We start from the raw sequence: 20871 nt of genomic DNA on the forward strand, positions 1-20871 counted from the left end.
GGGGTGGGTGGGTGGGGGAGGTGAGAGGCGGGGGTTGGGGGTTGGGTGGGGGGTAGCCATCCATGGGATGGTGTGTATCAAATATGAAGTTGGGTGGGGGGGGGTTGGGGGTGAGAGGGGGTGGGGTGAGGGAGATGAGAGGCGGTGGGGGTGGGGGATGAGGGGGTTGGGGGGGGGGGTGAGAGGCGGTTGGGGGGGAGGTGAGGCGCGGTGGGGGTGGGTGGGTGGGTGGGGTGGGGTGGGAGGTGGGTTGGGGGGATTGCGTGCCCGAGCCCAACGAAATAGGTCCAAATTGGGGAAGATGAGGGCGGTGGGCGGGGAGGTGGTGTGAACCCTAAATGCTGGAGGAGAGGGCAGGAGTGTTTCCAACCCACGATAATACCGGTAGGTTGTGCAGAAAGCAGATTGTGTCACACCGCCCCTCCTCCTCCCTCCTCCTCCTCCCCCTCCCCCCTCCTGCTGCCGCCAGGTGCCGCTGGCGGTGATGGAGCGGCTGGAGCGTGTGCCCGCGCAGCACCTCAAGCAGCTGGCGGCGGACACAGAGGTGTTCAAGATCCTGCCGCCAGGAGTGCAGCGGCAGGTGGGCGCGTGTGCGTGCTTGGGTGTGTAACTGTGTGTTTTGGGGGGTGGGGGGTGGGGGCGGGGGAGAGGGGAAACGTGTGGGTGTGGGGACGGGGTGGGAGAGGGAGGGTGAGAGGGTGAGAGGGGGCGTTAGGAACTGTCAGCTCGTCATGGGGGGCGTGTGTGTTCTTGCTTGCGCATGCGCGTGTGTGCATGCACTGTGTCGACTGTCGACCCGTTCCCCCTGTGCTTCAATCACTCCTGCACACACGGCGCACACACGCCCTCCACCCCTGCCACAGCAACCATGAATGCACCCCAACCCCCCAAACCCCAACCCCCCAACCTCCACACACCCCCAATCCCCCCACACAATCCCTCCCCACACACAAACCCCCGCCCACAGGTGTGGGAGTACGACAAGAACCTGCTGCAGGCGGACGCGCTGCCGCTGGTGGGCGCCTACAAGTACGAGACCGCCACTTACATGCGCTGCCTGGCGCTGGACGAGTTCCTGCCCGCCGTGCTGGCGGCGGGGCGGCGGCTGGCGCTGCAGCTGCTGAGTCAGGGGCCGGCGTCGTCGGGAGAAGGAGCAGCAGCAGGAGCAGGAGGAGACAGGGACCCGGATTCGTTGACCGGGATTGGAGGGAAGGGCGGGAAGGGCGGGGCGGCGCGGGGGCCGCGCGGTGCGGGTGCCGCCGCTGCCGCGGCGGCGGCGGGTGTGGGTGGTGCGCACATGCTCGGCCCTGGAGCGCTGGGCGGCGGCGGGCCGGGCGGCGGCGGTGGGCCGGTGGGCGGCGGCGGCATCACACGGAAGATCCTGCGCAAGGGCAGCCGCATCACACAGGTGTGTGGGGGGCTGGGTTTGGGTTCGGGTGGGAGTGAGGGTGGGCGTGTGGGTGGGAGGGTGGCTGGGCATAGGTTTGGGTGGGAGGGTGGGTGGGTGGGTTTGAGTGGGTTTGGGTGGCTGGTCTGGTGGCGAGTGGGCGTGGAGTGAGTGGCAGGGATGCCCACGGGGGCTCACCGCCTCTTCTCGGTCACTTGGCAAGCTGGCCAAGCTGGAGCACATCACTGCTGTGTCTCACGCCCGCCCCTCTGTAATGACGCGCCTGCTGTGCCACTGTGCCTGGCTACAACTCCACTTCCTCTGAATGGATCATGAATCCCCCAAACCCCCAAACCCCAACCCCACACACTCCCCTCCGCCTGAGCCCCACAGGCGCTGAAGGGCATGGTGGGCAGCAGCCCCAAGATCTACAACCAGGTGCGGGGATGGGGTTTGTAGATACCAGCCCAAACTAAAGGGGGGGTGTTGGGGCGTGCCGGTGTGGGTGTATCGGGTGTGTGAACATTGATTCTGGCGACGGTCTGCTCCGTCTGCCGCCCCCATCCCCATAAACTCTTTGCTCACCTCAACGATCCTCACCCCACCATTCCCTGGCTTGCATGGGCGGCTGCCGGTACCTCCCCGCCTGCCTCCTGCTCCCCCTGTTCCCTCAACGGCCCAAGATTGCCTACCGCCTCCCATTTCCTCAGTTACTTATGACTCTACCCCCCATCCTCCCATCCTCCCCTCCTCCCCTCCTCCCCTCCTCCCCATCCCCTCCCCTCTTCTCCCCACAGGTGGTGGAGCTGTGCTGCGTCAAGTTCCGTGACGCCGAGGGGTTGTACGTGGGGCCGCGCGAGACGTCCTACGCCGCGCTGCGCTCGCAGCTGCTCATGGCGCTGCATGACGACAACAACCCCGTGGCCGCCAGGGACAGGTGGGGGGAGGCGGTTTGGGGGGGGGAGGAAGGGGGGAAACGCGTGTGTGTTTTGGGCACGCGGTCAGCTGCTCATGGCGCTGCACGACGACAACAAACCCCGTGGCCGCCAGGGACAGGTGGGGGCCGGGGCCCACACATTCATGCTTATTTAGGAAGTGAAGGCGAGGCCCAGTAGTATAGCAGACGCGTTGTTACTGATGTCCGTACGCGACTCCTCCTCCCGGTCATCGGCACGCGCACCCCTATGCCTGCTGTCTACTCCGCTATACTTCTCGGTACCATTGTTTGCAAACCCCCCTTCACTTCTTAAACAATAATGATTGTAACTCCCCTCTCCTCCTCCTCCGCCTCCTCCCCCCTCGCCCTACAGGTGCCACGAGCTGGCCTGGACGCTGGACGCGGGCATCCGGGCGGGCGGGCTGTCGGACAAGCACCTGGAGAAGCTGGCGCGCTTCTTCGCGGGTGAGGGGATGAGGGGGTGAGGGAGGGGGCTGGGGAGGAGTGGAAGTTGCTTTCACAATTCTGGCAAGAATCCTCGGGGAGAGGTTGAGGGGCAGGGGAGGGAGTCACGCAGAACACACATGCCGTACACACGGTGCGGCAATGCCACTCCCTGACCTGGTCCCGTGTTGCTCCCTGGCCCCCTCCCTCTTTTTCCCTCCTCGCCCCTCCTTCTGCCCCCCTGCCCCCCTGCCGGCCCTATGCTGCCTCTAGACATCCTGGCTGCCGAGGAGGAGGCGGCCGAGGAGCGCGGAGGAGGAGGAGGCGGCAAGCGGCGGCGCGGCGCGGCGGGCGCCCTGCCGGGCGGCGGCGGCGGCGCCGGGGCCGGCGGCAGGCGGTAGGTTGTACGCCGATGGCTGGAACCGCGGACTCCAGGATTTCCATACGCACACACGCGCCCACGTACGGCATCCGCACACGCGTGTCGCGTGTGTTATCCCCCATCCTGACCTTGCCCAACACCCGCCGCCCCACCCCACCCCACACACACACCCGCCACGCAGCGCCCCGCTGGACGAGGCTGAGTCGGCGGGCGCGGGCGGCCACGGCGGCGGCGCGGGCGGGGTGGTGGAGCCGCTGCGGGTGCTGGGTGACGCCGGCGTCATCCTGCGAGACCCCTCCGCGCTGCACCTGCTGGCGGCACAGGCGCTGGCGCTGCTGCAGGTGCGGCGGGGGGGAGTGTGTGTGTGTGTGTGTGGGGGGGGGGTTGTTGTCCAGCCCAAACTAAAACAAACCCAGTGCATTAGAGCGAGGAGGAGAGCGTGGCCGATGCTTGACAACGGAGTGGCACGCGACAATGGTCCCCAGACTGAACCAAAACCAAAACGTGGGGTGGGTGGGGTGGGGTGGGGGGCTGAGTTAGGGGCCTTAATGAGGGCGAACTGTTTGAGGCGGCCTGAATGAGGCGGCATTTTCGTCTGAACGGGTGGGGGCGGGTGCCTGCGGGGACGCATGGATGGCACCATGTCTACCGTCTACCACTTCCTTAACTAATCATGAATGTAACCCCATCACCCAACCAACACACAATCCCCTCTCCTCGCCCAGTCCGAGGCCATCGCCTGCGAGCGCCTGCCGCGCGACGTGCCCGAGCTGCGCCTGGTGCTTCGGCTGATGGGACTGGCGGTGGAGTGCCGCAGCATGATGCGAGACCGCAGCTACAGGTGGGTGTGGGTCCCGGGGGGGATGGGGTGGGAGGGCTGAGGAAAGGATCGGGGGAAGGTTATGTGCCCGAGCCCAACGAACGAGGTAGGGGCATGGGTTAAGAGGGGGCCGGGCAACCAGCACCCCAGTAACAACGCTAGGAAGCTAGGACGTTGAGGATCGGTGGTAGGGGAGGGGAGGGTGACCCAGCACAGCCACGGCACGCAACCTCCATACCCTCGAACTTCCTAATCCCCGCCCACACAGGTTCCCCATCGCACACGCAGCCTTCGCGCTCATGTGTCCTTGTGCTCTTTCACACGCAATCTCCACACCCCCTAACCCACCACCTAACCCCACACGGACAGGTTCCCTGAGCCCGACAAGGTTGTGCTACACGACCTGCTCCCCCTCCTGGCCGGCATCGCAGTGGACTTCAACACCACAGCAGCCGCAGCAGCCGCGGCGGAGGCAGCCGCCGGAGGCGGCGGCGGCGGCGCCGGAGGCGGCGCCGGAGGCGCCCGGCCGGGCGCCGGAGGCGGCGCAGCCGCCGCCGCTGGCGCGGCTGCGGCTGCGGCGGCGGCGGGTGGCTGGGTGATGCCGGCAGCGGTGGGGCCGGAGCCCAATGCGATCCTGAGCCCGGAGGCTGCGGCGGTGGAGTGGCCTGATGAGGCCACACACGGGCGAGTGGTGGCGGCGCTCAAGAGCAATGAGGTGGCGCGGCGGCTGATGCAGGTGCGCGTGCGGTGTGTGTGTGTGTGTGTGTGTGTGTGTGTGTGTGTGTGTGTGTGTGTGTGTGTGTGTGTGTGTGTGTGTGTGTGTGTGTGCGTGCGTGTGTGTGTGTGTGTGTGTGTGTGTGTGTGTGTGTGTGTGTGTGTGTGTATGTGTTTGTGTGTGTGTGTGTGTGTGCGTTTATGCACTTATGTGTGTTTGTGTGTGTGTGTGTGTGTGTGTGTGCGTAGGTGATGTGAAGGAGGTTGCGAGTTGTTGGCGCCATCCCATCAGAACCGAGAACAGGCTGTGTGGTCCAGGTGGTCCCCACCTCTCTCTCTCTCTGCTGTGAGGCTCAAGCTCTTCCCTTAACGTGAATTCCTTGCCTTGTGTGTCTTCCTTTTGTGTGTATGCGTGTGCGCGTACAGACGTTTGCGCTGGAGCGGTTGGCTCGAGGCGACTACCTGGGCGCGACCAAGGTGAGAGGCGGAAGACACGGGCGGGGGGGGGGGGGGGGGTTGGGAGGGCGAGATAGCCATACATGAAAGCCGGAGGGAATCCCAAGTTGACAAGACGGTGGGGGGTGTACGTCGAGTCCAGGCCCAAGTTTGCGACGGGGATGGGGAATTGTTTGCCTTCTCCGTCTTGCATGCACGCTCTACCACTCCCCACCACCTCCGCCTCCTCCTCATTTCCCTTCTCCCCACTTCCCGTCTCACTCCCCACTCCCACACTCCCTCTCGCTCGCAGGTGCTGCTGCTGCTGGCGCGCGCGCTGGTGGACGGCTGTTTGGCGGTGGAGGGCGCGGACTTCGGAGCCAGCCTGGCGGCACGGTGGGTCAGTGTGTGTGTGTGTGTGGTGGGGGGGGAAGAGAGGGGGGCGCTGTGTGTGTGTGTGTGTGTGTGTGTGTGTGTGTGCATGGGTGGGTGGGGGAGTGCTCTTCAGGGGTAGGAGTAACTGATTGAGCGGTGTGGGCGGGCGACCGCGGGCTGCGAAAGGTCGACACGCAACCACGGCTTACGGTGCTGTGTCCCTGGCTCTCTACTAGAAATGTTGAAGCCCCCCTTCCACCCCCCGCTTCTCCTCGCTCCACCGTATTGCGTTGGGTTCGGTTTAGTATGGGCTGGAATCTACAAACCCCCTCCACCCCCCGCTCCTCCCACTGCCCCCCCCCCCCCCGCCCCTCCCCACAGTCTTGCTGAGCTGGTCAAGTCCCGGCGGCTGGGCCCGGGCAGTGCGCTGTGGCTGGCGGGCGTGGACAACATCTGCGTGCGCTGCGTGGACGCACACACGCAGGTGTGGTGTGTGGTGGGCTGCATGGGGGTGCGGGGGCAGGGTGGGTTGGCCAGGGGCAAGCATAGGCGCTTGGGTGCTGGGGCGCTGCGGCAAGCGCACGTCAGGACTGGCATCAGCAGCCACTACTCTTCTGTTCAACCACCAACCTCAACGTGACCCGCCCAACCAACTTCCCAGCACAACCCTCCCGCCGCCCTGCCACCCCACACTCACAGACGCACGAGGAGGTACTGCGGCTGCTGCTGGCGGCGGCGCTGCCCGCCCCCGTGCCCGGCGGCGGCAGCGGCCCGGACCGGCCGCCGCCGGCGCCGCCGCTGCTGACGCCTGCGGAGGTGGACCGCTACCTGGCGACCACACTGGAGCGGAGCAAAAAGAGCAGGAAGAGGTGGGGGGGGCAACTTGAGAGGGGTTTGGGTGGGAGGGGGTGTTTGGGGCGTACGTACAGGGCAGGGCAGTACGGAGCAGGGCCGCTAGGACGGCTGCCCTGGACAAGTCCAGGGGGCGGGTGCAGCCGTGCGGGGAAGGCAGCACCTCTCTTCGCTGTTTGGTGTGTATTTGCACACGATCTGTGCGCACACACACAGGGAGGACACACACATATACACACACGCGCACGCACCTGTCTTCATGTGCACCGTCTTTCATGGCCTTCAGCCTGTCACCCCCACCACCTCCGCCTCCGCCCTGTGTGCCCCCGCCGCCTGCAGGTACAAGAAGTACGGCGGCAGTGAGGGCACGGGCGCCGCCGCCTCCTCGCTCAACCGCTTCCCCATGTGCCTGCTGGCCTCCGACGTGGGGTCCGACATCGGCAGCGACGGCTGGCCAGGCATCCTGCAGCTCAAGGTGGGGTGTGTGTGTGGGGGGGAGGGGGTTGTGTGGGGGTTGCGGGGGGGGAGAGGGGGGGCGGTTGCACGGGGAAGGGGTGGGGGTGGGGAAGGATGACGCGGTGTTTGGGGGGGGGGGGGCTGTAGGTACCAGCCCCAACTAAACCGAACCCAATGCAGCGAGGAGGATAGCGTGGGGAGGGGTTGGGCAGATGTAGGGGGTTGGAGTTGCGATGGTGGGGCGGGGGGAACCGAACATAATGTGCGCACGTTCACCGCCGGCAGTTGGACGTGCGCGGGGGTGGTCCAGCGAGGAGAGCGGCGTGGCGTGGGGCGTTCAATGGCAGGGGGTGTGTGGCAAGCAGGCGGACCTAGGAGCAGGAGGCGGAGGTGAAGAGGTGACCGGTCGCTGACGTCAAAGCCTTACTAGCGCTTGTGAAGATTACAAATGCCATGGTTACTCAAGCTACTGGAGCCCAAGCGCGCGGGTTCAAGCGATTGGTTTCGGGCGGGCTGCAGACCGCTCGCCAATACCGTGGGCTTCGTCCGCCCGCAACCTGTTATTAGTCCGCTGACTAAGATATTCGCGCGACGCGATGTCAACCGACCACGACGTACGGTGCGACCCCGAAACCCTTCGTTTCAACTCCGCCACACAGTTTCAACAGCATTACCAACCATGTGTCATAGCGGCGCTTCACCCCCCGCAAGGCGGCCGCTACCGACGCGCGACCACGCAGGCGCATGTAACTCCCTCTTCCCCCGCCCCCCCTTGCGGTAACTCCGCCTCACTATTCCCTCCCCTGCAACCCATGAAATCCCCTTCCGAATACCGCCCAGGGGCATACACACACACGGCTCCCCTCTCCTTCCCATCCCTTGTGCGCGTTAAAACAGCTCCTGTCTGCCCTTGTGTGTCCCTTTGGGTTGTGAAATGACCAATCCCCCCCCCCACACACACACCTCGTACGTCATCGCATACACTGTCTTTGCGCAACGTTTTCCTTGTGCTCTTTAACACACACCTCGTTTTTGTGTTTTTGTGGCGCACCCCTGCAGCTCAAGGGCGCGGACGGCGTGCGCTCCGTGTACGAGATGTTCCGCCGCGTGCCCGGCATCTCGCCCGACAACGCCCCCGCGCTCTTCGCATACCTGGCCGAGGCAGCCAAGCAGTAGCAGCAGCGACAGCAGTAGCAGCCGCAGTGGCGGCAGCAGCAACGACGGCAGTGGCGGCAGCAGTAGCAGTGGATGGACGGCAACAGCGGCGGTGGCGGCCGGGCAGTCGACAGCGCGCGAGGCGGTTGGCTGGCGGGCACAGGGGCGGTGCTGGAGGGCTGGGGGAGCGAGAGGATTGCGGGCTGTAGCGGCGGGACAGGTGGGGCCCCAGAGCTCGCGCTACAGCCTGGAGGCGGAGGCTCCGTGGCCGCGATGGCGCGAGATGTGGAATGCGGCATCAACGATAATGGAGGAGTATGGTGGCGACCCGGCCTGGCATTTTGGGGGCTCGGGACAGGGGCCAGTCTTGACCCGACCGTATGCAGCGCGGGGGAAGCGCAAATGAGCTCGCGAGGTGTGAAGAGTCCGATCGCAGATTATACGGTAGTCCCACTGTGAGCTCTATGACGGACAGTCGGAGCTCGAGCACGGGACTCATAATCCGTGCACGCGGGAAACTGCGAAGTCGCCACTCGGAGGCCCCGGCGCCTGCCTTTTGCGGCACCGAGGTGGCCATTGGCATTGTAAATGGTTAAAGCAACGCAAACGCAAGTGGGCGGGCTGAATGCCGTGTGTTGGGAAGGTGAAGTACGCGAAGCCAGGGGCCGACTTCCGTCGTTGTTCGGCGTGCGCGGCGGTCGCGGGACCGGCGGACGGCGCCAGTGGCCTGCATATAACAAGTCAATGACTACATAGAAATGAGCTTGCAGTACACGCTATCAAGGGCGTGCCACATAGACAACGAATTCGGGCAACCGACTGCATCGCGATGGGACTGGTCAATCTCGGTGAGCCCTCTTTAGCGGGCCTCTGCGTACATAATAGTCAGACAGAGATTGAAAGCGACACACAATAGCTCATTGACACCATCTCTCTAGACCTTGCGCTGTAACCCCGCAGCAGACAACACAAGAACGCTTCGCATTTCGCGGCACGAGAATGCCGAGGGGCAGTAAACGGGCTCAGCCCTCCGCGGAGCCGTGCGGCTCTGGGGATTTTGAGGTCGATGCTCCTCCCCCAAACAAGAAGAGGGCCACTACCAAGGGCTCAAGCAAGGCGAATTCTGGCAAAAGGGAATCGCACACCGGTGGAGGCGTGGACCGCCGGCCCGTGTGGTTCTGGTAAGCCACTTCACCGTGCTTGGACTAGAATGCATGGCCCAAACGGCTGGTCGCGAGAGCTGCCGGAACTCGCATGCCATGGCTGAATGCCATGCGAATTCAGCTGCAGAGAACCTCGTGTGCAGCAATGCTCCGGCTGCCCGCCAGCTTCGATGACCTGGGTAAAATGTACCAATGCCATCGCTGCTGCAGGGCTGATTTCAACAAGTGGTGGCGCAGCGAGCTGGACCGGCAGAAGAAGCGCCCGGGCAAGGCTGCAATTCTGGCCTGGTACAACAAGAATGCCGAGTCGGCTTGGCCCGAGGACGTGCGGCCCACCTTCCAGGTGAGGAGCTTTGCGGGCCTTTAGTAAATCGCAATTGGTCAGGGTGTAGCGCTCAAGGAGCCCGCATTGCACTTCCACGAGCCGCAATGAGCTCGTTATAGCTATGGGTATTGATCAGGAGGTAGGGCCTGAGGACGCTGGTCGGGTTTTGGGAAGCCGAGGTGCATGCTGCTGAGCGGCTTCGGCATGCCGTCCTCCGAAAGCCGAGGTCGCCAGACTCACCCACATCGTCATGCATTATAACCGTCTAATTGTAACGCGTCCAATGCAAGCCTACAAATGTGCGAGTGACGAAAGCCAGGACACCATTTTGACGTGCAGCGTTTCGCCTCCTCCTTGCGACTCGCTTGTTCTTTCAGGAGACGCGCCTGCATGCCAAGTGCCTCCGCTCTACCGAGGCCGTCCGGGAGTACTTCCGCAGCTACCGCGCTCGCCGGCGGGTGAGTACTGACTCCGTGACACAGCGGCGCGGTGACACGCACGGAATTGCGCCCCCTGACGGGTGGCAATACTGTGAAGCACGCAAGCCATACAGCCATATGTGCAGGCACTGCGTGCGAGATGGGTTGTTCTCGGCGCCGGGGGCGCTGCTTAGTAACTCTGGGCGGCTGCGGTCCACCTTCCAGTGCACAACGGTCATCGTCGGTTGCCTGACCTGTCAGATGATGTCACCTCGTCACCCCGGTTTTGTCCTGACCCCGCCCCCTCCCATTCCACACTTTGCATCGCGCAGGAGCAAGACCTGTCTGACGAGGATGACGAGGACGAGGAGGCCGAGTTCAACTCCCCCCGCGCCGCCCGCAGCGCCGCCGCCGCCGCCACCGCGACCGCCCAAACCGCTCAACTCGCCGCCGCCGCCGAGACCCCCGCCGCCGCCGCCGCGCCGCCAGTTGCCGCGCCGCCGCCGCAGCAGCGCCGCTACTACCGCCAGCCTGCGCACCGCCGCGGCTCGGACGGCTCCTCGGCCGGCGGCGCCGCCGACTCGTCGGAGCCGCTGGACGCCGCCGCGCTCATCGCCGAGCACAACCGCCGCGTGGCGCTGCTGGCGGAGCGGGAGGTGCAGCAGGCGGAGGCGGCCGCCGACCGCCGGCAGCAGGCGGAGGCTGCGGCCCGGCAGCAGCAGCAGCAGCAGCAGCAGCAGCAGCAGCAGCAGCAGCAGCAGGCGTGGCAGCCATCCTTCCTGGGCTCCGCCACCGACCCTCAGCAGCTGCAGCAGCTGCCGCAACAGCCCCTGCAGCGCTGTGACGGCGTTGCCGGCAGCGGCACCTCGAGCACCACCACCACCACCACTGGCACCGCCGCCGCCGAGACGCTGGGCCTGCACCCCCTGAGCTACGGCTGGATTCCCCCGCCGCAGCCCGGCGCCGTGGTCTCTGCCGCCGCCGCCGCTGCCCGCTCCGGCCGCGACCGCATCTGCAGCGAGGCGGGCGGCACCGAGCCCCTCGCCGCCACCGCCACCCTCGGCCTCGGCCTGGGCGGCCCCATTCTGCCGTCGCTGCAGCTGCCGGCGTCGCTGCTGCCGCCCCTGCAGCCGACTGCCGCCGGCAACGTCGTCACCACCGGCTGCTGCGGCTTCAGCTTTGGAACCACCACCACCGCAGCCAGCGGCCCCGTCGCCGGCGTGGGTGCCGCCGGCAGCTTTATGTCTGCCCAGCCTCTGCCGCGGCTGCTGCTGCCTCAGGAGGCCCCCGCCAACGACGACCGCCGGCGCAGTGAGCGCGCATCCACGACCGGCGAGCAGCCGCAGCAGCCGCCACTCGGCAGCGGCTGGCGGTGCATCGGCGGCTTCATTGCCGAGCGGGAGGAGGAGGAGCAGGAGTGGGAGGAGGAGCTCCGCTCCGGCGGCGACGCCCCCAACACGCCCTTCAGCTGCGCCGGCGCCGGCGCCACCGGTGCCGCTGCCGGCATTGCCGGCATGGAGGACGACTGCGGCGGCGCCCCGACCTCCGAGGGCACCACCACCCACACCGTCACCCACACCGGCACCAGCAGCGCCGACGAGCTGGACGACGGCGAGTCGGAGCGCTGGACGCCCACCGCCGCTGGCGCGGGCGCGGCGCCCCACTTCCGCTACCAAGACGCAGGCTTCATGTCGGTGCCCCAGTTCCCGGCCTCCTTCTTCTTCCAGCAGCAGCAGCAGCAGCAGCAAGTGGTGGCGGGCGACGGCGCCGTGCTACTGCCGCCGCCGGCGGCAGCTACTGTCGGCGCCGGCTTTGGCAGCAGCTGCCTGCTGCCGCCGCCGACGGCCTCCGAGGTGATGATGCTGGACAGCACCGTGGCGGGGGTGGTGCTGGCGGGGGCGGCGGGGGCGGAGGCGGGGCAGCAGCAGAAGCAGCTGTGGGCGGCGATGTGCGGCGGCGAGGACGAGGACGAGGACACCAGCGACCTGCCGGAGGTGAGTGGTGGGGCGGCATGAGGTGGGGCGGGGTGAGGTGTGTGTGTGTGTGTGTGTGTGTGTGTGTGTGTGTGTGTGTGTGTGTGTGTGTGTGTGTGTGTGTGTGTGTGTGTCTGTGTCTGTGTGTGTGTGTGTGTAAGGTTTACCCCTGCGGTTGCCGAGGTGTGCTCACACCTGCCACAGCACTAGGCACCCCGCCGCCGCCGTCACATCCCCTTACTTCCCTTGCCCAACTGACCTGCATGCGCTCGTAGGTCTTCTTCTTCTAGCGTCTTGCCAAGGCAAGACATATGTCCCGCCGCCTCTTCGCGCCTCCACAAAGAGACATCGAGGCCTTTGAAATGTCGGCACACCGGCACATACAGCCAACTCAAGACAGGAGCAAGACCCGCACCTGTGACAACACACCCTGACAACGACGTGCTCCCCGCACAGACCAGCAGCCAGCAAGGAGAGCAACATGCTCTTGCTGGATGCCAGTTTTGAGTTCATATCAGTGATTAGGAGGAGCAACAGACATAGCTCATCCACCTTGTATGAAAACCTAGAGTGCTGGTTGTAAAGCAAGCCGCGCCTGCTGCTTTGGATGTGACAGAAGCAAAGATGCTTCTGTTGCGCACGGGCAAGCGGAAGGCGGCCGTAGCACACGTGTGCGTGATAAGCATGTACTGGAAATGCGAGGGGATCGGTGTGTGTATGTGCGTGTGTGTGTGTAATGTGGGGAATGTGGGGAATGGGGACTGCGCTTGAGCGCACGGCATGGCACTCAAGCGGGGAGGTCCGCTACGGGTTTTTACCATGCAGCATTATGTGTGTGTGTGTGTGTGTGTGTGTGTGTGTGTGTGTATGAGCAGCCTGCTCGCTTCTTCTTCTTTTCGGGGGAAACTTCCTCCCTTTCTTCATATTTGCGGTCGCATCGCTCTCGATTCCGTAGAATTGCTTTACCGTGCACCCCTGCTTGGCTTGGGCGGGGCGTGCCAAATAAGAGTTTGGTTTGGCTATGCCATGTACATACATATACTGAGGCTGCGGTGGTGGTGGCGGTGGGTGTCATGCGGCGACCCACGTGTGTGTTTCGGCACGCGCGGCCCACCCCCACCCGCCTCGCAGACCTCGCTCGGTCTCAGGATGAGCAAATAGACTCTGTGTATCGGCACAACACGCGGCGTGCTCTCGCGATCAGTTACCGTGAGGTGTGCAGTGCGCCTCGTACCCAGATTCATTTTGTTTGCTTTTCGTCCGGTTTCAGTTCAATGAGGAGTGAAAGAGAGCGGTGGCATCGAATAAAGACGGGCTGTGCCCCGGGCCAGAACCGACTTTCTTTAGATAAAGCGTGGGCTGCGGCTAACAACTTGCAATAAGACAACGCCCCGCCCTGCATAAGGGCGGTGGTACAGAGCGTGTGTGCGGACGGAACAATGCGGGTGCTGCCCTCTCGGCGGCGGCTGTGTGCCGGTGGGGATTATTTGGCAGGGTGCGTACGAGTGAGACGTAGGAGGTTGGGTGTGCATGTGGGTATGCGCGTGGGTGTGGATGTGGGTATGCGTGGCTCAATACCGGTGGTGGCTATTCATCAGCCCTCTCCTCTGGGAGTGGGGGCAGCGGTGCCTGCACCACTCCTCCGGAGGCGGTTTATATTTGACATGCGCCCGTATGGCTGGCGGCTGGTTGCTTCTGCTTCTGCTGCTGCTTCGATCAGCGCAGTTGCAGTCGCAGTCGCAGTCACAGCGGCGCCATTCAGTCGCATGGCTATGGTGTGCTTGAAGGGACGCGGCAAAGCATCAGAAGCGAATCGCTTATTGATTCTTTCTGTGTGCTTAGTCGCTGCCTGCGTGAAGAGCATAGGGTGAGTTTGTCTCAAGGACGGTACTGCGGCCACGACGCGAGCTGTTTGGCTTGTGTGTCTTGTACATAGGACGTACGGCTGCGCCTTGGAGAGGAAGGAAGAAAGAAAAGCGTTCAAGCACCTGGGATGGGATGGGCGGTGGGGCGGTGAGGTAACTACCGTACGATTGTTGTCTTCATGGCGGCGGCGTGGCAGTGCTCTGCGCGGACTGTGTCCCCGCCACGTACACACTTACGAAGGCGATCAGACGAAGAGGACGGCGGAAGAATGGTGGAAGAATGGTGGAAGAATGCATGTGAAGGACGGGGGGGCTGGCGAATGGTCACGTATGTGTGTGTGGGGGGGGGGTGTTAGAGAGGAAGGAATGCGCAGGACACCGTATGCGGTGAGGCGCGGTGCGATGCGGCCCGCCACAGCCAAGTGGTTGTGTTGCGGCAGGCAGCCGCAGCGCGTGGGGCTGCGGGGCCGTCTCGTGTGGTGGGATGCACGACATTGTTGGTTGCGGAGGTGCGGGCGTGTGTGCGGGAGGGGTGGCGTGCCCGGGGCAGTGGGCACTAGCACGGGGGGGGGGTACTACACGCGTGTGGGGCAGCAATGACACAACCTTCGGACCGCTGCGTAAGCGGGGACAGCACGAATGGACTTGGGCCCATGGGGGTGCCTGAGCGACCGCCGGTACCCACATCCATGTAATCTGAATGGATCAGGCACTTCGCACTTCGATGAGTCATCCAGGGCCTGCGGCTTACTGGTGCACTACGTGCGCCTGTGAGGCTGTGACTTTGACCACGCTCGAGCAGAGCTGGCGACTCTCAGGCTCTCAGCCTGTGAGCTTTCAGGCTAAGATACTCTATGCTGCGCAGTTGCCACCTGGGCAGGTACTTGGGAGCTGCAGTTTGTGCCAGGTGGTGGGCGGGCGGAGGGGGGAGGGGAGAGACCGCAACGTGCCAGACTGAAAACGCGCGGCAACCGCCCCTACCAGTGCGCCCCTACCCACGGCCCCTACTCCGAGCGCAAGATGTTATGGTCCGGGGACGGGGAATGCAGGTTCGCCAGGCTGCTGCCCGCTAACATGTCGCTTTGAAGCTTCGGGTTTGACCTATCTGCGCGTGCCTGAAGACTTGCAACAGTTGTGACCCGTTTGCCAATCGCCGTGGCCAGACATGCCAAATGTCCGACGCGCGAGGTGTGCTCTGCTGGCTATAAGCCCCAGATCACCGGATATATGATGGTTGCATGAATTTGAGACTGCATGTGTACGGGCATTTGAGTCCTCCGCCCCGACCGTTGAGCCCCCTACGAGTCCCCTTCCTCCGCCCCGATCGCTGCCGTTCCGTCACCCTCCCATCAGCAAGGCGACGTCGTGGTGGTCCTACGTTCACTCGTGTTACAAATTCAGATGTTTACAACGACCTCAACACACTAACTTGACACAAATTGAGTCTCGCCGAGCTAGCGCATGCGGTTTAGCTTTTGCTCAAGCACAGAAGCTGCAAAGGCTGTTGGCAAGCATGTGTATGGCACTGTGAATCTAATTCATCTCTTCGCAGCTGAGGTGTGCCCGGGCGTAGCGGTTTGCAGCACATGCGATTGGCAGCGCATTCAGCGCCAGCGCACCGACATGCTCGACCCTGCTTCTGCAGGCAATCTCACTTGACACGGCCAAAGATGCCTGCCGCATCGAGGTTTGAGGCGGCCAAGCATCACTCCAACGCATACTTCGGGACACGGGTGCGCACGCCGTCCTCCGGGGCCTCCGCCCAGCGACTGCTGTCCGTTTACGTCGCGACCCAGCGACCCGCGTCGCGTCCAATTCCGGCCTGTCGGCGCACAAATCACTCCCAACCTGCATGGCCACATGATCGGCACGCCCTCACACCCTTGCCTCGCAAGGCCTCGCATTGATCCCTCCCACCCACCCACCCACCCACCTTCCCGGCCGTGCCCTCCCCATCCAGGCGCAACAAGAGATCCGCGTGTCCGCCCCGCGTGCCGGCGGCGGCCTGCTGTCTTGCTTCGGCCTGGGCGGCGGCAACCCGTCCAGCCACTCGCACTGGGAGGAGCCGGCGCCGCCGCCGCAGCGCCTCTCGCCTGCTGAAGCGCGGCGACAAAGCAGCACAGGCGGCGGCGGCGGCGGAGTCGCGGGCGGCCGGGTCGCGCCTAGTGATGTATTACTGCTGTCGGCAGCCGCTGCCGGTGGCTCCAACCCGCTCTGCGCCACTGCTGCTGGCGGTGGTGTGGGCCGCCCGGTGCTGACGCACGTGACCTCCCACAGCGCCAGCCCTCTCGAGCGCGGGAGTGGCGGCGGCGGCGGCGGCGTGGCGGGCCGCCGGGTTGCCTCCGTGACGGCTGGTGCGGTCCACGGCGGCGGCGGTGGCGCTGCGGTGGCGGATTCACCTCGCGGCACAGCTGGCGGCAGAGCGAGGGGCGGCTTGTTGGCTGGCCTGCTGGGCCGAAAGGTGCGTGAGGTAGGGGGCGGGAAGTGCAAGAGGCGGGTGCGGGTTTGGGATGGCGGGTCCGGGTCCAATGTGACGGTAGGGGGAATCTGGTGGCGATACGGAAGAAACAGGACATGCATGCATGGCTCGGTTTGGGCGGGCAGGGGGAGAGGAGTGACGACACACCTGCAATAGCAAAGGCCCAGTGAGCCTCAATGTACCTCGGTGCGTCCACAAGCAACGGAACCATCCGGTGCCACGATGGGTTCTGACACGTCGCCACCGACCCAGCACTCCCTTTGACGTCCTGCCCTGCCCGGCCCTGCCCTGCTCGGCCCGCCCACTATCCCTGCAGTCGGCCGAGGCGGCGACCTCCGCAGCGCCTGAGACTCCCGAGCACCTGCACCCGGGGGACGAGGACGGCCACAACGACGACGAGGGAGGCGTGGACAGTCCCGCCGCCGCCGGCCTGGCCCGCTCCGGCCCCTCCTCCACCTCAGCCTTCACCGAGGTGTTCCACCCCTTCCGCCACCCACGCAAGCCCAAGGCGTTGCGCAGCGCCGGAGCGACCGCCGCCGCCGCCGCCTCGCGATCCGCCGCCGGCGCCGATGCAGACGGCGCTGCCGCCGGCGCGCCCTGGCTCCGCGGCCTTGGCGCAAACGGTGCATTCGACGCGGCGGCGGCGACGGGGGCCAAGGTGTCTGCGATCGGTGCCAGCGGCACCGTCGCGCACGACGGCTTTGCCGCCGCCATGGCGGCGGCTTCGGCGTCGGTGACGCCGCTGCGGCCGGATGAGGAGACGGACGTGGTGGTCGCCAGCGGCTCCCACATTGGCCTCGGGGATTTGGGTCTGGGCGGCAGGCCGGGAGTAGTGCCGGGGATTGAGTTCGAAGACGAGGTGGGTGCAGGTTTTACGAATGGTGCTGACGATGGCGAGGGGCGCCAGGAGCGGCACCAGCAGGGCGAGCGGCGGCGCACGGGCGGACGTGGCGCAAATGGCGGCGCCGGTTACGACGAGTACGGTTACGGTTACGGTTACGACGCGGTGGCGGCGGCGGATGATGACTGCGGCTTCCAGCCTCGCTGCACGCCGGGCATGGTGGCGCGAGAGTCTTTCCATAACGACCGCGACAACTGCGGCGGCGGGGAGGAGGAACGCGTCCGCGGCTCCGCACCGGCCGCTGCCGCCGCCAGCGGCCGCTCGCCGCGCGTCACTTACGGCGGCGGCGGCGGCGGCGGCCCTCTGCCGCTACTGGAGCTGCAGGCGGCGGAGGCAGCCGCGGCCGCGGCTCAGAACGGCACGCTGCTGCCTGCTGCCTTTCCCGCAGCTTTACCGCGCCGCGGTGCTAGCTGCTCCGGCGCGCCAGACGTGCTGCCGCCGGTGCTGCTGGTCGGCTCGCCGGGTGGCGCCGCCGCCGCGGCCCGCCTGGCCGCCGTGCCGCCGCCGCCGCCACCTAGCATGAGTGCCGTCCTGGTTGCTGGCAGCCCCTCCGGAGCAGCCGCCGCCTACTCGGCGGCACGACGCAGCTCCTATGCGGGCGACGGCAGCGGTGCCGGGTTGCTGGGCTCGCCCTCCCTTGCCCGCCGCGCCGCCGGGCAGGCCCAGCAGGCTCAGCTGCTGCAGCCGGTGGGGTCGCTCATGCGTGGCGCCTCCGCTACTGCCGAGGCAGCCGCTGCTACTGCCGCTACAGCTGCTGCTCCCATGCAGCAGGCACGCCCGCGCCGCCTGGCGGCACAGGCCTCGGTTGCGGTGAGGCCCGGCGGTGCTCCTGCTGCCCTGGGCACAAGTGGCGCAGACGGCGCCGATGGGCCGCTGCGCCTGCCTCCCACCTCCATCCTCTCCCCGGCCTTCATCAACCCCGTTGTCGTGGTTGAACCTCCCGCGCCGCAGCCGCAGCCGCTGTTCACACACGGCCTTAACTCCTTCGCAATGCGCGGCTCCGCGCCACACCCCCTGCAGCAGCGCGGCCTGCAGACGTCAGGCTCCATCGCCCAGCGCGGCGCCAGCGGCAGCGTGGCGGTCGGCGGCAGCGGCGCCCTGGCGCTCACGGGCCCGCTTGCGTCGGCGCCGCCGCCGCCACTGGCGGCGGCGGCGGCGGGCGAGGCGCCGCAGACGCTCAACCGCCTGGCGAGTCTGCAGGCGCTGCACAGGCACCGCTACGAGGGCGCGCCGCCGCCGCCGGAGCCGGAGCTGACACCCGAGGAGCGCGACGCGGAGGAGCGCCGCCGCTGGGCGGAGGAGCAGGCGGCGGCGGAGGCGGCGGAGGCGGAGGCGCGGCGGCGACTGAGGCAGCAGCCCTCGGCGGTGCTGCGCGCAGCCGCGCGGCTCCCGCCGGGCGCTGGGACGTTTACAGAGGAGGCCAGCGGCGCGAGCGCCGGTTTGCGGCAGGGCGGCGGCGGCGATGAGGACGACCTGCGCCCCTCGCCGCCGGCCGCCGGCGGCATGCTCCGCTCCTCCGCGCCGGCGGCGGTCGCCGGGCCCGGCAGCCCCGCCGCCCTCGCCGCCGCCGCCCTGCGCGCCGGCGGCGGCGTCTTCGGCGGCTTCGGCACAGCTGGCTATAACGCCGCCGGCGGTGACGCCGCCGCCGTCGTCAGCCCGCTGACGCAAGGCGCCCTGGCCGCCGCCAGCCGGCTCAACGCCATCAGCGACGCCGGCGAGGCTGGCTTCGTCGCGTCTGGCTTCGCCACCGCTGCCGCGGCGGCGGCGGCGCAGGCGGCGGCGGCGGCGGAAGCGGACCCCTACGGGCCGCCCGTGACGGGCCCCGCCGCGCTTATGAACATCCCCAACGGCCTTGCCTTCCTGGCGTCACTGCCGCCGCCGCCGCCGCCGGGCGGTCAGGTGCGCATCGAGCCCCCGGAGCCCGTGGAGCCCCTGCCAGAGCCCGAGATCAGCCACGGCTCTCTGGCGTCCACACACACCGTGTGCGCCGCCGCGCCGCCGCAGAGGACACGTACGACGACGGCGGTACGGCAAGGCGGCGCCGCCGGGCTGCCGGCGGCGGCGGTGCCGTACGTGGGGCTGACGCGGCTGCCGGAGGAGGTGGAGCCGTCCGCGACCGGGGCCAGCACGCCCCACGCGGCGGCGGCGGCGGCGGCGGCGGCGGCGCACGGCGGCGCGACAGGGGCGGCGGCGCCGCCGCGGCCTGACATCGTGAAGCTGCTGCTTCAGGAGTTTGACGAGGAGTAGGCGGCGGCGGCGGCGGTGGACGTTTCAAATTCTTCAGCGGCGAATTGCAGCTCGTGTATGGATCGCGGGCTTGTCATGTACATATGTTGGGCGGGGCCGCTCGTTTATGGATCGCGGGCATGTCATGTACATATGTGGGCGTTGCCTCCCTGCGGGCGCGGCTTGCCGCGCGAATGGGCACACTCGGTTGAGCAACAGAGTACATAGTATCACATAAGGAGACGAGGGCCGGCTAGGCAAGCACGGCAGCTGCAACAGAGCCACGAGTACAAAGCAAAGGGCGCACATACATTCCAGCATACAGTCCGTGTCCAACCATGGACACATAATATCTTAAAGCAAGCGACCACGTCGCCCCGCATGGCGCTGTGGGCTGCATGCGCTGGTGATTGAGCAATACGAACCGTGGCACGCGATACACAAGAATGTGCTGCAAGTGTGGGTCGGAAATGTGGTCGTGCATCCAGTTCGGGCGAATTCGAATGCTTGCAAGACGTACAGCACCAAGCACGCGGGCGGTGGAGGCAACTGCCGTTTTCGTGGCCCCCAGGTGTAAAGAGATGTGGTGAGGTGCGCGCGGCAACCGCACGCAACGCGTGGAGTGGCACCTATGGGGTTACCTTGTCGCACCCCCACCCTCGAAGCACCCATGGGTAACATCCAGTGGCAACGCTGTGTGCACTGTGCAGTGGACATGCAACATTGCAACAGGGGTGCAGCTGTGCAGACTGGTGGTGGTGGTGGTGGAGAAGCGGGGCTGCAGGGAAGCCGGCGCGCCGAGATGCGCGTACAGCTGAGGTGGCACAAGTTGCGGCAGGGTGATTATTTGGCAGAGGCTGTGGTAACACATATGCGACCGACCATGTTCATATGATCATAAGTCAGCCGCGGTGGTTTGGAAGCGACTCGCATCTGCTCATGTTGCAACGGATCAAGAGTTTATGTGACACTTTGTGACTTGTGTTGGGGCACGCTGAATGTCGTAATTCTTGAGGTGGGTGAGGTGTGTCTGGGTGCGATGGTATGTGTGTTGGTGTTTCCAGGTGTTAGTGGACTAGGGAGTAGGCCCCTCAGTAGGGACCATCACGCGCATGTGAGGTCCTGTGGCGGCCCTTCATCATCAGTGGAGCCCTGCTGCCCTGCACAGCTCCGTGTTGCTATCAAGATTGAAAGGGGGCAGCCGCATGTAACCGCATGTGAAATTACCCGGCCACTGGCATCTGATGCAGCTTTCACCCACACGGGGAACCCGCTTGGCAAGACGCCCGGTGCCTTTCAACCCAGCTGCGGACGGCGACGGTGGACACGGCGGTGCTGGGTACGGCCGGGTCCGGCTATGTCAACAGGGGTTCCCCTGTATGTCAACGTTCCCCTGGGTCCATCGTTGGCGCATGTACCAGTGCCAGCCCTGCGCACCGCGCCCTGACAGCAGCTGCAAGTGGAGCGCGTGCACAGAATAGGATCTTCCGGAACGAAGCATGCGGAAGCGGTGGCCAAATGGATACACGAAGTGTATGAGTGCTTGGTTAGTGCTGCCACAAA

At 65.9% G+C, this 20871-nt stretch overlaps 3 protein-coding genes across 3 annotated transcripts in view; all 3 read left to right on the forward strand.

The window, feature by feature from the left end:
• Positions 1-8557, forward strand: part of CHLRE_14g610050v5 (uncharacterized protein) — a 10221-nt gene extending 1664 nt beyond the window's left edge. The window contains exons 4-18 of the mRNA XM_043069960.1: positions 470-580; positions 968-1408; positions 1781-1825; positions 2185-2324; positions 2698-2789; positions 3042-3165; positions 3332-3491; positions 3876-3991; positions 4340-4706; positions 5111-5161; positions 5433-5515; positions 5876-5978; positions 6194-6363; positions 6686-6821; positions 7862-8557. Of these exons, the coding sequence (XP_042916633.1) occupies positions 470-580; positions 968-1408; positions 1781-1825; positions 2185-2324; positions 2698-2789; positions 3042-3165; positions 3332-3491; positions 3876-3991; positions 4340-4706; positions 5111-5161; positions 5433-5515; positions 5876-5978; positions 6194-6363; positions 6686-6821; positions 7862-7978 (2256 nt within the window). The 3' untranslated portion in view covers positions 7979-8557. The remainder of the gene's footprint in view (positions 1-469; positions 581-967; positions 1409-1780; positions 1826-2184; positions 2325-2697; positions 2790-3041; positions 3166-3331; positions 3492-3875; positions 3992-4339; positions 4707-5110; positions 5162-5432; positions 5516-5875; positions 5979-6193; positions 6364-6685; positions 6822-7861) is intronic.
• Positions 8558-8726: 169 nt separating this feature from the next.
• CHLRE_14g610100v5 (uncharacterized protein) lies at positions 8727-14409 on the forward strand. The gene is made up of 5 exons (XM_043069961.1): positions 8727-9138; positions 9331-9463; positions 9823-9903; positions 10197-11858; positions 12113-14409. Exons 1-5 carry the CDS (start codon positions 8957-8959, stop codon positions 12125-12127), a joined length of 2073 nt encoding a protein of 690 aa, XP_042916634.1. The 5' UTR covers positions 8727-8956; the 3' UTR covers positions 12128-14409.
• Positions 14410-15120: 711 nt separating this feature from the next.
• On the forward strand, positions 15121-20531 carry CHLRE_14g610150v5 (uncharacterized protein). The gene is made up of 4 exons (XM_043069962.1): positions 15121-15259; positions 15348-15435; positions 15663-16163; positions 16498-20531. Exons 2-4 carry the CDS (start codon positions 15373-15375, stop codon positions 19327-19329), a joined length of 3396 nt encoding a protein of 1131 aa, XP_042916635.1. The 5' UTR covers positions 15121-15259; positions 15348-15372; the 3' UTR covers positions 19330-20531.
• Positions 20532-20871: the final 340 nt, after the last annotated feature.

Source organism: Chlamydomonas reinhardtii, chromosome 14 (assembly GCF_000002595.2).
Source record: "Chlamydomonas reinhardtii strain CC-503 cw92 mt+ chromosome 14, whole genome shotgun sequence".
NCBI classification, from domain to species: Eukaryota; Viridiplantae; Chlorophyta; class Chlorophyceae; order Chlamydomonadales; family Chlamydomonadaceae; genus Chlamydomonas; species Chlamydomonas reinhardtii.